This window comes from Schistocerca nitens, chromosome 4 (genome assembly GCF_023898315.1).
Source record: "Schistocerca nitens isolate TAMUIC-IGC-003100 chromosome 4, iqSchNite1.1, whole genome shotgun sequence".
Classification (NCBI taxonomy): Eukaryota; Metazoa; Arthropoda; class Insecta; order Orthoptera; family Acrididae; genus Schistocerca; species Schistocerca nitens.
Genome location: NC_064617.1, coordinates 987354810 through 987370248, shown reverse-complemented (window position 1 = coordinate 987370248; position 15439 = coordinate 987354810). Strand labels below are relative to the sequence as shown.

The following is a 15439-nucleotide window of genomic DNA, read 5'->3' as shown; positions in this document are numbered from 1 at the left end:
GCTTCAAAATGCTTAAAGTTTTGTGGAATGACACTTTTAATATATTCTCTTGCTTCTTCATCTGAACCATTTAATCCTATATTTGCTACTATGTTTAAAAAGTGGTTGTGGTAGCAGATCAGGCACTGGGACGGGGAAACCACCAAATTTGTTTATCTGAAATAGTGGTTACCACACCTGAGAAACATGAAAACCAGGTCCCCATAGGCACTAACATACCAAAAGTCCCTCAGCGACAGGTCACGTGTAGCAGATGTAGGATATCTGCTCCAGTTTCACAAAACCTCTGTGGGCTTGCCATGGGGTATGAGTGCCAGGTGTATAGATCAGACAGACCTAAACATCTGAAGATCATAGAGTCTGCCTACCTGGTATTTGTTATGGACCAGGTTCCATTCCTCTTCTGGTGACAGTGTTGAATCCCACCCTGAAAGCTCAAGAGGCCTGGAATTGATTTAGATTTATGGTAGTGTCTGGAATTCATTTAGAAATCGTGACATATTAAGAAGAGAGCAAACCGTGGTCACTGAGTGGTTTGCTGTGATTGTCCTCTCTTTGTCCATCCACCAAACAGTCTACAATGTCAAGGTACATGCAACCTTGAGGGCACTGGAGGATGTGGGATATATTTCAGCTACAAAATCTTGTCATTTGGTGTGATTCCCTGTGTGCACTGTGAAGTATATGGTGCCTGTACCCATCATAGAAACTAGTTTATGCAGGTCACCCTTTTATATGTACAACATCTAGGGAAGAAGATGACATTCTGCTGTGTACAAGTTTATTTGGGAAGATGGAATAATGTAGTGACAGATGCAACAACTGAGGAGACCAGCATGATCCCTACTTTAGTACTATCTCACATTCAGTATTCTTATTGATGAAGTACTGGGTCATATGTCATTGGGAGGAGGAAAAGCTAGATGTGAGGAACAACAAAATGCACTCTGTAAAACTAATTTTCCAGTCACGGTGGGCTGTATCTAGCCATTGCACCAAACTGAATTTCAGTCAGCTTTAGTATTCATAATTGGACATATTTTGTAATGCATAGTTTTCTTGTGTTGCTTGAGGCTTTCCCGACGGACATGTTGCATGTATGGTTCTCGGGCGAGACATCGGATGTTATAGTGAAAACTCCAAAACTCCACAATATTTCGTCAGCGCAACTGGCCGACATCTTCAGGTGCGACGAACACACTGCTAAGGCAGCACCAGGGCCCCCTATTTATGCCAGTTTTAGGCAGGAAGTGCGCATGCGTGGGGCGCCAAATTCGATGGCCAATAGCGACGATATCAACTGATAGCTGGAAGGACAGTAACGCCACCTACAGGATGAAGAACCAAATACTTCGGCGCACGCGCGGAGGCTGCCGCCGCTGCTCTGCACTGCCATCGGCAGCCCCAGCGACCTCTGTCGGAAGCCGCAAGGGCGGAGGCTGCCGCTGCTCTGCGCTGCCATCGGCCGCCCCAGCGACCTCCGTCGGAAGCCGCAAGCAAAACTGCGCGTCCACGTAGGTGCCTTAATTATCCTCCCGTTATCAACAGAATATTTATGTTGCTGGCGAATTGTCGTCCGTCTTATGACCAATAGTATTCCTCTCTGCTCGAAGTGACTTCAATATGGCCAGTGCAGGATCCCATGCTGAACTAAGCTGAAAGCCCGTGTCTCTGTTTACAAGATTCGTCGAGCTACGTATTTCCACTGCTTCCTTAATAACACTGTCCCAGTACGAACTCATCGATGCGAGAATTTTTGTATGTTGATAATTCATAGAATGTCCTGTACTGAGACAATGCTCGGCCACTGCAGACTTTTCTGGTTGCTCCAGACGAGTGTAGCGTCGGTATTCAGCGCATCTCTCTTCCACAGTGCGACAAGTTTGTCCGATGTACGACATGCCTCAGCTACAAGGAATCTCGTAAACACCGGGTCTTCTTAGGCCAAGGCTGTCCTTAGATGAGCCCAAGAGAGCTCTGAGTTTTGCTGGCGGACGAAAAACACATTTAACTTTATGCCTCTTCAATAGTCTTTCTATTTTTGAAGAGACACCGCCGATGTATGGCAAGATGACCATTCCCCTTTGTTCTTCGCCTTCTTCCACTTCCTCACGTTGGGTAACCCGCTTTGGTTGTAAAGCACGGCAAATCTCCCGTTCGGAATACCCATTTTGTTGGAAAATGGTACGCAGATGGAGTAGCTCATTGGATAAGCTGTCTGAGTCTGATATGGCTCGTGCTCTGTGGACCAACGTTCTCAGTACGCCACTTCGTTGCGAAGGATGGTGATAGCTGGTGGCCTGTAAGTATAAGTCCGTGTTCGTTGGTTTACGGTACACTGCGTGACCTAATGTGCCATCTTCTTTTCTCTGTACCAACACGTCCAGGAATGGAAGTTCGCCGTTTTTCTCCATCTCCATCGTGAACTTGATGTTGGGATGAAGCGAGTTAAAATGCTCAAGGAAAACATTCAGCGATGCAATGTCGTGAGGCCAGATAACAAAGGTGTCGTCCACATATCGCCAAAAACACGTAGGTTTCAAATCCGACGTCTGGAGCGCTCTCTCCTCGAAGTCTTCCATGAAAAGATTAGCCACAATGGGTGACAGGGGACTACCCATTGCGACGCCGTCAGTCTGTTCAAAGTATTGTCCATTAAATAAAAAGTATGTCGAGGTGAGCACATGTTGGAATAAGTCTAAAAATTCCCCACTCAGCTTCTCGCTAATGAGCAACAATGATTCCTGCAATGGTACTCGAGTAAAAAGTGAGACTACGTCAAAACTCACGAGTATATCTGATGATGCGAGTCGTAAGTTCTTGAGCCGACGAATAAAGTCTTGTGAGTTACGGATGTGATGCTCACACTTTCCTACTAAAGGGCTCAATTGTGCTGTCAGATGTTTCGCAAGATTATACGTTGGTGCCCCGATATTACTCACAATAGGCCGCAGTGGCACATTATCCTTGTGAATTTTGGGCAATCCGTATAGCCTGGGAGGTATGCGCACCTGTGTACGTAGTCTCTTAGCAACCACATCGGAGATCGTGCTGTTTTTCAGGAGCTCCAAAGTTTTTCGCTGAATTTTTTCTGTGGGGTCCTTATTTAGTGTGCGATATGCAGAGTCGTCCAGAAGCTGGTGCATCTTGCTCAGATACATCGACGTGGAGAGGATAACAGTCGCATTTCCCTTATCCGCCGGCAAAATCACAATATCAGGATCTTCTCGTAGGGATCGAACCACTGACCTCTCTGCAGCTGTCAGATTGTTCCTAGGCACTTGAGCCCGTGTCAGAGCACGGCAAGTCTCCTGCCGGATCTCCTCGGCAGATTCCCTGGGAAGTTTTAGGATGCCTTGTTCGACGGAGCTAATGATGTCCAGAACAGGTGGTGTCCTCGGAATGGGTGCGAAGTTCAATCCTTTCTCCAGGACCGATACCGCCGCGTCAGGCAAAGGTTTGTCCGCCAGATTGTATACAGTTCGTCTACGAACTTCGCTGTTCTCTTCTTGTGGTAAACAGTCCCTGAAGCGATGAAACTTATCAATTTGACGTGCTGCGTCTTGTTGTTGTTTCCAGTCTGAGAACGCCCAAGTAGCGCTGTCAACCCACGTCCAAGAATCAGCGGACAGTCTTGACGATATCTTCAAATGAAGTGCCAAGAGCTCTCTGGATACGAAGTCCAGTTCTCGTCGAGTATGGTGAATCCTTTCTCTTACCAGTGCGTGGCTTGCTCGATTTTTTATCCTTTTAGCGGCTGCAGAGGTTATGAAGTGCGTCACCTTAGCGAACGTCGGAATAACTCGATGAGCTCGGCATCTTAATAAAAACGTAAGGGCACATAGCAGTCTGCTCTTCTTATTCCGTAGTTTATCAAAACTGTTAACTTCTTTTACCATCTACTCCCCGTACAGGAATCTAAGGACAGCCTTGGCCTTAGAAGACCCGGTGTTTACGAGATTCCTTGTAGCTGCGGCATGTCGTACATCGGACAAACTTGTCGCACTGTGGAAGAGAGATGCGCTGAATACCGACGCTACACTCGTCTGGAGCAACCAGAAAAGTCTGCAGTGGCCGAGCATTGTCTCAGTACAGGACATTCTATGAATTATCAACATACAAAAATTAGCGCATTGATGAGTTCGTACTGGGACAGTGTTATTAAGGAAGCAGTGGAAATACGTAGCTCGACGAATCTTGTAAACAGAGACACGGGCTTTCAGCTTAGTTCAGCATGGGACCCAGCACTGGCCATATTGAAGTCACTTCGAGCAGAGAGGAATACTATTGGTCATAAGACGGACGACAATTCGCCAGCAACATAAATATTCTGTTGATAACAGGAGGATAATTAAGACGCCTACGTGGTCGCGCATTTTTGCTTGCGGCTTCCGACGGAGGGGCTGGGGCGGCCGATGGCAGCGCAGAGTCACAGCGGCAGCCTCCGCCCTTGCGGCTTCCGACAGAGGTTGCTGGGGCTGCCGATGCCAGTGCAGAGCAGCGGCGGCAGCCTCCGCGCGTGCGCCGAAGTATTTGGTTCTTCATCCTGTAGGTGGTGTTACTGTCCTTCCAGCTATCAGTTGATATCGTCGCTATTGGCCATCGAATTTGGCGCCTCCACGCATGCGCACTTCCTGCCTAAAACTGGCATAAATAGGGGGCCCTGGTGCTGCCTTAGCAGTGTGTTCGTCGCACCTGAAGATGTTGGCCAGTTGCGCTGACGAAATATTGTGGAGTTTTCACTATAACATCCGACGTCTCGCCCGAGAACCATACACGCAACATGTCCGTCGGGAAAGCCTCAAGCAACACATCCGATTCCTGTACGGGGAGGAGATGGTAAAAGAAGTTAACAGTTTTGATAAACTACGGAATAAGAAGAGCAGACTGCTATGTGCCCTTACGTTTTTATTAAGATGCCGAGATCATCGAGTTATTCCGACGTTCGCTAAGGTGACGCACTTCATAACCTCTGCAGCCGCTAAAAGGATAAAAAATCGAGCAAGCCACGCACTGGTAAGAGAAAGGATTCACCATACTCGACGAGAACTGGACTTCGTATCCAGAGAGCTCTTGGCACTTCATTTGAAGATATCGTCAAGACTGTCCGCTGATTCTTGGATGTGGGTTGACAGCGCTACTTGGGCGTTCTCAGACTGGAAACAACAACAAGACGCAGCACATCAAACTGATAAGTTTCATCGCTTCAGGGACCGTTTACCACAAGAAGAGAACAACGAAGTTCGTAGACGAACTGTATACAATCTGGCGGACAAACCTTTGCCTGACGCGGCGGTATCGGTCCTGGAGAAAGGATTGAACTTCGCACCCATTCCGAGGACACCACCTGTTCTGGACATCATTAGCTCCGTCGAACAAGGCTTCCTAAAACTTCCCAGGGAATCTGCCGAGGAGATCCGGCGGGAGACTTGCCGTGCTCTGACACGGGCTCAAGTGCCTAGGAACAATCTGACAGCTGCAGAGAGGTCAGTGGTTCGATCCCTACGAGAAGATCCTGATATTGTGATTTTGCCGGCGGATAAGGGAAATGCGACTGTTATCCTCTCCACGTCGATGTATCTGAGCAAGATGCACCAGCTTCTGGACGACTCTGCATATCGCACACTAAATAAGGACCCCACAGAAAAAATTCAGCGAAAAACTTTGGAGCTCCTGAAAAACAGCACGATCTCCGATGTGGTTGCTAAGAGACTACGTACACAGGTGCGCGTACCTCCCAGGCTATACGGATTGCCCAAAATTCACAAGGATAATGTGCCACTGCGGCCTATTGTGAGTAATATCGGGGCACCAACGTATAATCTTGCGAAACATCTGACAGCACAATTGAGCCCTTTAGTAGGAAAGTGTGAGCATCACATCCGTAACTCACAAGACTTTATTCATCGGCTCAAGAACTTACGACTCGCATCATCAGATATACTCGTGAGTTTTGACGTAGTCTCACTTTTTACTCGAGTACCATTGCAGGAATCATTGTTGCTCATTAGCGAGAAGCTGGATGGGGAATTTTTAGACTTATTCCAACATGTGCTCACCTCGACATACTTTTTATTTAATGGACATTACTTTGAACAGACTGACGGCGTCGCAATGGGTAGTCCCCTGTCACCCATTGTGGCTAATCTTTTCATGGAAGACTTCGAGGAGAGAGCGCTCCAGACGTCGGATTTGAAACCTACGTGTTTTTGGCGATATGTGGACGACACCTTTGTTATCTGGCCTCACGGCATTGCATCGCTGAATGTTTATCTTGAGCATTTTAACTCGCTTCATCCCAACATCAAGTTCACGATGGAGATGGAGAAAAACGGCGAACTTCCATTCCTGGACGTGTTGGTACAGAGAAAAGAAGATGGCACATTAGGTCACGCAGTGTACCGTAAACCAACGAACACGGACTTATACTTACAGGCCACCAGCTATCACCATCCTTCGCAACGAAGTGGCGTACTGAGAACGTTGGTCCACAGAGCACGAGCCATATCAGACTCAGACAGCTTATCCAATGAGCTACTCCATCTGCGTACCATTTTCCAACAAAATGGGTATTCCGAACGGGAGATTTGCCGTGCTTTACAACCAAAGCGGGTTACCCAACGTGAGGAAGTGGAAGAAGGCGAAGAACAAAGGGGAATGGTCATCTTGCCATACATCGGCGGTGTCTCTTCAAAAATAGAAAGACTATTGAAGAGGCATAAAGTTAAATGTGTTTTTCGTCCGCCAGCAAAACTCAGAGCTCTCTTGGGCTCATCTAAGGACAGCCTTGGCCTAAGAAGACCCGGTGTTTACGAGATTCCTTGTAGCTGAGGCATGTCGTACATCGGACAAACTTGTCGCACTGTGGAAGAGAGATGCGCTGAATACCGACGCTACACTCGTCTGGAGCAACCAGAAAAGTCTGCAGTGGCCGAGCATTGTCTCAGTACAGGACATTCTATGAATTATCAACATACAAAAATTCTCGCATCGATGAGTTCGTACTGGGACAGTGTTATTAAGGAAGCAGTGGAAATACGTAGCTCGACGAATCTTGTAAACAGAGACACGGGCTTTCAGCTTAGTTCAGCATGGGATCCTGCACTGGCCATATTGAAGTCACTTCGAGCAGAGAGGAATACTATTGGTCATAAGACGGACGACAATTCGCCAGCAACATAAATATTCTGTTGATAACGGGAGGATAATTAAGGCACCTACGTGGACGCGCAGTTTTGCTTGCGGCTTCCGACGGAGGTCGCTGGGGCGGCCGATGGCAGCGCAGAGCAGCGGCAGCCTCCGCCCTTGCGGCTTCCGACAGAGGTCGCTGGGGCTGCCGATGGCAGTGCAGAGCAGCGGCGGCAGCCTCCGCGCGTGCGCCGAAGTATTTGGTTCTTCATCCTGTAGGTGGCGTTACTGTCCTTCCAGCTATCAGTTGATATCGTCGCTGTTGGCCATCGAATTTGGCGCCTCCACGCATGCGCACTTCCTGCCTAAAACTGGCATAAATAGGGGGCCCTGGTGCTGCCTTAGCAGTGTGTTCGTCGCACCTGAAGATGTCGGCCATTTGCGCTGACGAAATGCTGTGGAGTTTTGGAGTTTTCACTATAACATCCGACGTCTCGCCCGAGAACCATACATGCAACATAGTTTTCTTTTCTGGTGAGATGGCCCACTGGTATGGGGTCCTTTGGGCATACAAACACCACTAGCCCACATTTTGACTGGTGGATTGTCCTTCATTTTTGCTGATGGCACACAAAATGTCAAACATTTATAAATTTTGCCTGTCATCCTCCTTAAGGTGCTTGGAAGAAGGAAAAAGTATACCTCTTAATATGACTGAAAGGCAAGTTTTAAAATATTTTCTTTTAGAACTCTACATGTTTTTGAACATCTTTGTGTGCACTTGTCCATTTTTAACCTTTTTCTTGAGTGCTAGAATGGTATGTTTAATTTATTTATGTGACTGATTTTATACTAAATTTTGTGACTGTTAACATCTGGGTACTTGAACGACTACACTGTCACATATACTTCACCTGGACACTGAAATTATTTACTAGCAGAATTTTATTTATCTCATATTTCTCTCACAAATTAAATTTTGATTTTATACTAAATTTTGTGACTGTTAGTGTCAGGGTACTCAATAACTACATTGTCATGTGTATCTATCTGATCAGTTGAATAATATATTTCTTGAGTGGCTGGCAGTTATTTATGGTGTGACATGTTCCATAGTTGACATCACTGATATGTTGTGTACATGCCTCTGATGAACTATTGATGATTTATTCTCTTTCTTTGTAGAGCTGTAATTGAAGGATGCAATTTAGTGATAGTCTTATTATAGGTAACTGGTCTTGGGTTATTTATAATTTCAAACAAAAATTATAAGTTAGATGAAATAGAAGTGATGCCTTTTGCATCAAATCCTTCGTGTGATTAATAGTAATACAAGGAAAGTAAGTCACACTCTGTTATTTTCCACATTAGAGTTAAAGATGCATTACCAGTGCTAACAGCTTTAATTTTGGTATGTTTAATTTCATCATTATTTAATGCTGAATTTGCTGCTTAAAGAATGATCATGTTCAAAAACATCATTGTAGTTAGGTTTTCCTTGGGTTTTAATGGAAATATTATGTAGGAGACAAAAGGACAAATATTTGTTATCTAAAATTTTTCACTATCAGGATTTCAAAGACATATAATAAAATTACGCAATAAATTTTTGCAGGTTGACAGAATTGTTGAACAACTGGCACAGTACATATCTGCCTATGACCTTCTCGCCTTACGCGAATTATGGCAGCACCTCGATCAGAAAATGTTTTCCAAACTGGAACATCATTTTTCGCCAGGTAAACACATTTTTTATTTTCAAATTCATGTACTGTTTACTGTCCACTGAAGATGTTTCACTCATGTGGTTTTAAAACTGCAGCCACATTGAAATAGAAATCTAAGTACATGCTGAGAACTTAAATGAGTAGCAATATTAACTATTAGTAGCTAACCAAATACTGTAACGTATGATGTGTAGGAGGTCAGAGTGGCAAGCAGACAGAAAACTGAGGAGCATATTTTTTAAAAGATGGACATTGTTTACAATGGTAATACGTGGTAACCTTATTGTTTTTGGTTGCATGCCAAAGATGAACTTTTATCATTTTGCCTGACAATTTTATTTTAATAATTGCTGTTTTGTGTGCAAATTTCTGTGAGGTAAAGTATATTTCATGGCAAACTATACAAATTTACTGCTTGTGCATCACTGTTCTCATGGATTTGGAATCCAGTAGCGTTCACAATAATATCTACTTAAGAACAAAGTCTTTCATAATGGCACTGTTGTATAAAGCATTCTCAGACTTCTTGCCGCATCAGTTCAGGGTGAAACCTCAAGCATTCGATGATTTCCACCATCGTCTTTGTTAGGAGCAAATGACTGCCAACATTGCTGTTGTGGTGGCCTTACATAGCCCAAAGGCAGCTTCTAATTGGTTGGTAGTTACTTCATACTGTCACAGGTGGTGTCAACATCTGTGCTGGTGGCACCACCACTCCCGCCGCAGCATAAACATTGCGACACAAATCTGTGGTTCATCTCTGCATCGAGAGCTCGCTTCCATGCAGTGCTGAGATTATATCTGCCATGATGTTGATGGTTTTCTCACACATTCTTATTTCTACAGCCTCTTTAATTATAGAGCTCCAGTGTGTGGGAGCCTAGCAATTGGCCTCAATGGAATACCTATGTTGTGGCCTTTTGGTAATCTGCACAGCCTAGGAGGTCTGGGGCTTGTGTTCTAAGGTTTTTGTTGACATCCTTTGGTAGGCCAGAATTCGTCAGGAGATCCACTTTTTTCTGCTGTAAGACAGGGCTGGTTCTCGTTTTAGACATCTGTGCATGCTATCTTCCAACAACCATGACACTTTGCTGTTGACATTCAGTGGTATTAAGAGCAACTGTAGCATTTCCCTTATCAGCAGGAAGCACTACAAGATCTTCATCTTTCCACACTGCATTGAGCCCCTTTCTCTCTGGGCTGCTGATGTTAGATTTGGGCAGCTTAGCTGAAAACCACTGAATATCACAGCACAGTGCCATCATCGTTGGAAGACAATATATACAAATGTCTAAAATGGGACTCAACTGTTTCATACAGAAGAAAAGCAGTGGAGCTCCTGAAGAATTCTGATCTACCAGAGGATATTATCAAAAATCTTCGGCCACGAACTCCTAGACCTCCTAGGCTTTACAGATTATCTACAGTCCACAGTGAAGGTATTCCATTGAGGCCAGTTGTTAGCACCATTGGTTCTCCTATCTACAGGCTGTATAAATATTTAATGAAGTTGATGATGCTGATAGTTGGCTGCTGTGAACATCACATCAAAAACTCTCAGATGTTTGAGAAAATGAAACAGATTATAGTTGGCCCAAATGATATTTTAGGCAGTCTGGATGTGGTCTGACTATTTGCAAAGGTTCCTGTGAAGGCACGCTGAAAATGTTGGCAGAGCATTTTCCTCCTGAAATGATAAAAGTTGTTCCAAAATGTTATTATGACCATCTATTTCTTGTACAGTGGTACATTTTGTGAAATGATGGATGAAATGCCTATGGTTTTTCCATTGTCTCCATCAGTGGCCAACCTTTTTACAGAACTTTTTGAGGAACGTGGTTTAAATTTGGCTCCTCTTCATCCATCTTCATTTTATCATTATGTTGACGATGCATTTATGGTCTGCACACGTGGTGTAGAACCTCTTGAGCACTTCTAGGAACATATGAACAGGATGCAACCAAACATCCAATTTGCCATTGAATCATTGAAGGAGAGAAGGCTGTCATTTTTAGATGTTCTGGTACAGTGGAAGTTCGATGGATATCTTGGCCACTCAGTGTACCACAAGATGATGCACACTGATTTATATTTTAGTGCCCAGAGTTTTCATCATCCCGTGCTGAAGAGAGCAGCTTTAAATACACTAATAGACAGAGCAAAAACCATCTCTAACGAAGACCACTTGGATTCTGAAATCAGTCATCTGAAGTATGTGTTCTGAAAGAATGGCTATGGGTCACATGATATAAAGTCAGCATTATCCAAGAAAAGAAAGCATGAAAATGTCGGACATTCAAGTGATGAGCCACTGACTGCATTCCTACTCTTCTGCAGCACTATATCAAACAAAGTAGGCAGAGTCCTGGGAAGACGAGCTGATGCTATGCACTGTTAAGGACAGTCTCGCCTCAGGATTCCTGGGATTTACAACATCCCACAGGAGTGCAGGAACAATTATAGTGGTCTTTCCATCCATTCTGTTTCTGACCACTCTGCAGAACATCAACGACACATTAAAAATCAAGAACTGCAGAAATCTGCAGTCACTCAGCACAGCCTCACAAACTAACATAGTTTGATGAAAGAAAAGTTTTGTCCTAGTCTCCCACATAATGGAGCTCTATAATTAAAGAGGCTGTAGAAATAAGAATGTGTGAGAAATCCATCAGCATGATGGCAGATAATATCTTAGCGATGCATGGAAGCAAGCTTTCAGTGCAGAGAAGAACCATAGATTTTTGTCGCAATGTTTATGCCACGGTGGGAGTGGTGGTGTCACCAGCACAGATGTTGACACCACATGCGACAGCATGACATAACTACCGACCAATTAGAAGCTGCCCTTGGGTTATATAAGGCCACCATAGCAGTAATGTTGACAAGTCAATTGTTCCTGACAAAGGCGATGGTAGAAATTGTCGAAAACTTGAGGTGTTACGTTGGACTGATGTGGCAAGAAGTCCAAGAATGTTTTATACATAGTATGTACTCATTATATCTTGATAGTGTTCCAGTGTCAGTCAGTAATACAGTCTGTTTCAAGAGGAATGGTCAATATTCAGGGATATGACATGAAGAATCATAAAAAAGAAAAGAAAGTAGGAAATGTTGACACTAAAGTGCTTATATTAAGAGCTGTGAGCACTTCTTCAGTTGTGATACTGTGAAACAAATCTCTTCTACTGCGAGCTCATTGCTTTCCATGTTTTGGGAGGAGGTAGCATGGAGCAAAACGAGTAAGAATTTTCCAGAGATTTGTTTCACAGTATTGAAGATGAAGTGCTCATAGCTCTTAAGGCATGCATTTTAGAGCCCATGTTTACTAACTTTTTTGCTTTGAATGATCATTCCTGTCAATTTCCTGAATACTGACCATTCCTCCTGTCACTCCATATATATGCAAGTTTTGTCGTGATCACAAATTATAATTGAGATTACCTTTTTTGATCTCTATACAATCTTCTCCAGATTTAATTACAATAGGTAACATATCATAAGCAGCGTAGACAACAATTTACATTTTGTGTACTTTTACAAATAAAACTTGTATAATTAGCTTGCATGATCCACACTTGACCATGTAAAGCTGTAGAAAACATGTTTTATGCAGTTATACTGGCTGTGTCACTTTGCTGTCTTGTTATAAATACCATACATAAGTTCATACAAGCATACATCATGTTTTTCAAATTCCATCATGAAGGAGAGCTCTCAAGTATATGAAAGGAGTCAAGTTATACATTAAGAGCAGAAGCAGCTACTGCATGCATCTACTTCAAAGTATACTAAAAAGAATTTACAACTGTTGCTAATCTGCTCACACTGATAATTACAAAAATTACTTGTAAATTACTTTACATTCTTACCTCAGTTTATGAGATACGATGGGCGTTTGAAAAGTCCATGCAAAGTCCAAGAGATGGTACCATCGGCGTGTATCGAGATCATGTTTAGTTAGTAGCATCTTTGTAAAGAATGCACACCAAGTTTCAGTCACATTGGTCTATTTCTTTGTGTTTGGTATTCGTGTGAATCAAGGAAGTCGAGTGATTGTCAAAAAATGGACGAAAAACAATTTCGTGTGGTGATTAAACATTACTTTATGAAAGGCAAAATGCCTTGGGAGACTAAAGAGAAGCTTGATAAACATTACAGTAACTCTGCCTCTTCGATTAGAACAGTTTATTAGTGGTTTCAAAATTTTCGGAGTGGCCATATGAGCACAAGTGATCCTGAATGTTCTGGACACCCTGTGCATAAGCATTTGGGCTTGAAAAAGCTATCCGCGAGATGGGTTTTGCAGTTGCTCATGCTTGACCAAAAATTGAATCGTGTGAAGTGTTGCAAGGATGGTTTGCAGCTGTTCAGGAAGAATCTGCTGCACTTAAAGCATTGTTTTGTCACTGTGGATGAAACATGGATACGTTACTATACTCTTGAGACCAAACAACAATCTAAACAGTGGGATACCAAGGGGGAATCTGCACCAAAAAAGGTGAGACCAAACAACAATCTAAACAATGGGATACCGAGGAAGAATCTGCACCAAAAAAGGTGAAGACCATTCCTTCGGCCGGAAAGGTTATGGCGACTGCCTTTTGGTATTTGCAAGGGATAATGGTCATTGACGATCTGGAAAAGGGTAAAACTATTACAGCTGCATATTATTAATTGTTGCTGGACCATTCGAAAACCAAGCTGCAAGAAAAACGCCAACGATTGGACCGCGAAAAAGTCCTTTTCCATCACGACAATGCACCAGCACACACCTCAGCAGTTGTGGTCGCAAAATTAATGGAAATAGGATTCCAACTTGTTTCACATCCCCCCCATTCTGTAGACTTGGCTCCCGCGGACTACTATTTGTTCCCCAATTTGAAGAAATGGCTGGCAGGACAAAGATTTTATTCAGATGAGGAGGTGATTGCATCAACTAATAGCTATTTATCAGACTTGGACAATTCCTATTATTCAGAAGGGATCAACAAATTAAAACAGCATTGGACGAAGTGTATAAGTCGAAAAAGAGACTGTGTCAAAAATAAAAAAAAGGTTTACCCCAAACACTTGAGTAGTTTTTATTTTTGCATGGCTTTTTCAAAATCCCCTCGTGAAATAATCCTTCCTAACAGTTGTCTCATGATGTCTTTTTCCTGGTCACTGTAGGTTTTTAATTACATTAATTCATTTAATTTAATATCATAGCTACAGTAGCTCAGTATCATATCTCTGGTACTGAAAAAGTGTTAATAAAAATAAAACGTGTGATTTTGATCTGTGATGGTACAATTACTATCATACAGTCAGTCAGACTGATGCAGCCTGCTATTCATTGTATGTTCAGTCATGAATGTGGATGTCATCAAAGTAACTGTAACTTCCTCCATACTGCCAGTCTCTACGGTGCCAAAATTATCTGCTGGAAAACATAATCTTGAATATTTTCTGTTCTTAACACCAACTTACTTACCTCCTCAAATTGACTTCAATTGTAATTTGATTACAATTGTAATTTGATTAGGGGATGTTACAATACTCCTTCCATGTGAAATAAACAAATAAGTAAATAAAGATCACTCTGTAAAGGTAACGATTAAGTTGTAAGCCTCTTTCATTATTCTTCTGGGTGTGCTTGGTATGGATTTATTTGGACCCTTTATTAGTTTGTTTACATCATCTGCTTACATTACAATTTTTTAACTACCCTCTGAGGTTCCAGGTGATTCATTTCTGTAAATAAAGAATAGGAATGGACCAAGTAACAAAATTTGCAGAACTCCATGTTTAGCGTGTACCCATGTAGTTTAATCCAGTGTTATTATTTGTTGGTTGGTAAAAAATGACTGTTCATGGGAAGGGAATGCCTTAAACTCCATACCATTTTAGTTTCTCTTGTACAATTTATGATACATAGAATCAAAGGCCTTGGCAACATCACAGGAAAAGCCAACATGAAAACTTTTCTTGTTCATCTCTGTTATAAATGCATTTGTTAGATCATGTGTAGCTTTCTGATTAGACAAACTTTATGGAAATCACAAGGAGCTGTTGTCAAAAGGTTATCCTGTGGAAGGTAGATCAATAATCTGTTGAAGTTACCTTCTCAGAATTTTGAGAGCACAGAAAGGGAGGGAGACAGGTCTATAACTGAGGTCTCTTGATTACCTCTACCTTTATAAATGGGTGTTACTGCCAGATACTTCAGTCTTCAATGTAATACATCTTGACACATTGACTGGTTACAGACCCAACTCATCGGGACCAATGTAATTAGAACCGATCGACTTAATAATACTGATTAACTTGACACCAAAGGATTACGCATGATAGGAAACTCTTTATTCAATCAGAGCAGGGGGTAATTAATTGTAACCTAGAGCAACAGTACAGAACATAAAACATAAAAAAAACATGGGACGTAAAACCACAGGAATAAACATCATGCATGGAGAATTCACAATCACATGTGAAAAGTAAGAAAGCAGTGACTCTGGTGGCTGGGTGCAGAACTCTTTGATAGCCACAATTCACTTGTTTCATGCGAAACACAGTGCCTCTGGTGGCGGGCGTGGAACTACTTG

The 15439-nt window shown here is 42.9% G+C and overlaps 1 protein-coding gene across 1 annotated transcript in view; it reads left to right on the top strand.

Moving 5' to 3' along the window:
* The window catches only part of LOC126253700 (WD repeat-containing protein 91), a 231609-nt gene that overhangs the window by 34983 nt on the left and 181187 nt on the right, over window positions 1–15439 (top strand). The window contains exon 2 of the mRNA XM_049955227.1: window positions 8744–8867. Within this exon, the coding sequence (XP_049811184.1) occupies window positions 8744–8867 (124 nt within the window). The remainder of the gene's footprint in view (window positions 1–8743; window positions 8868–15439) is intronic.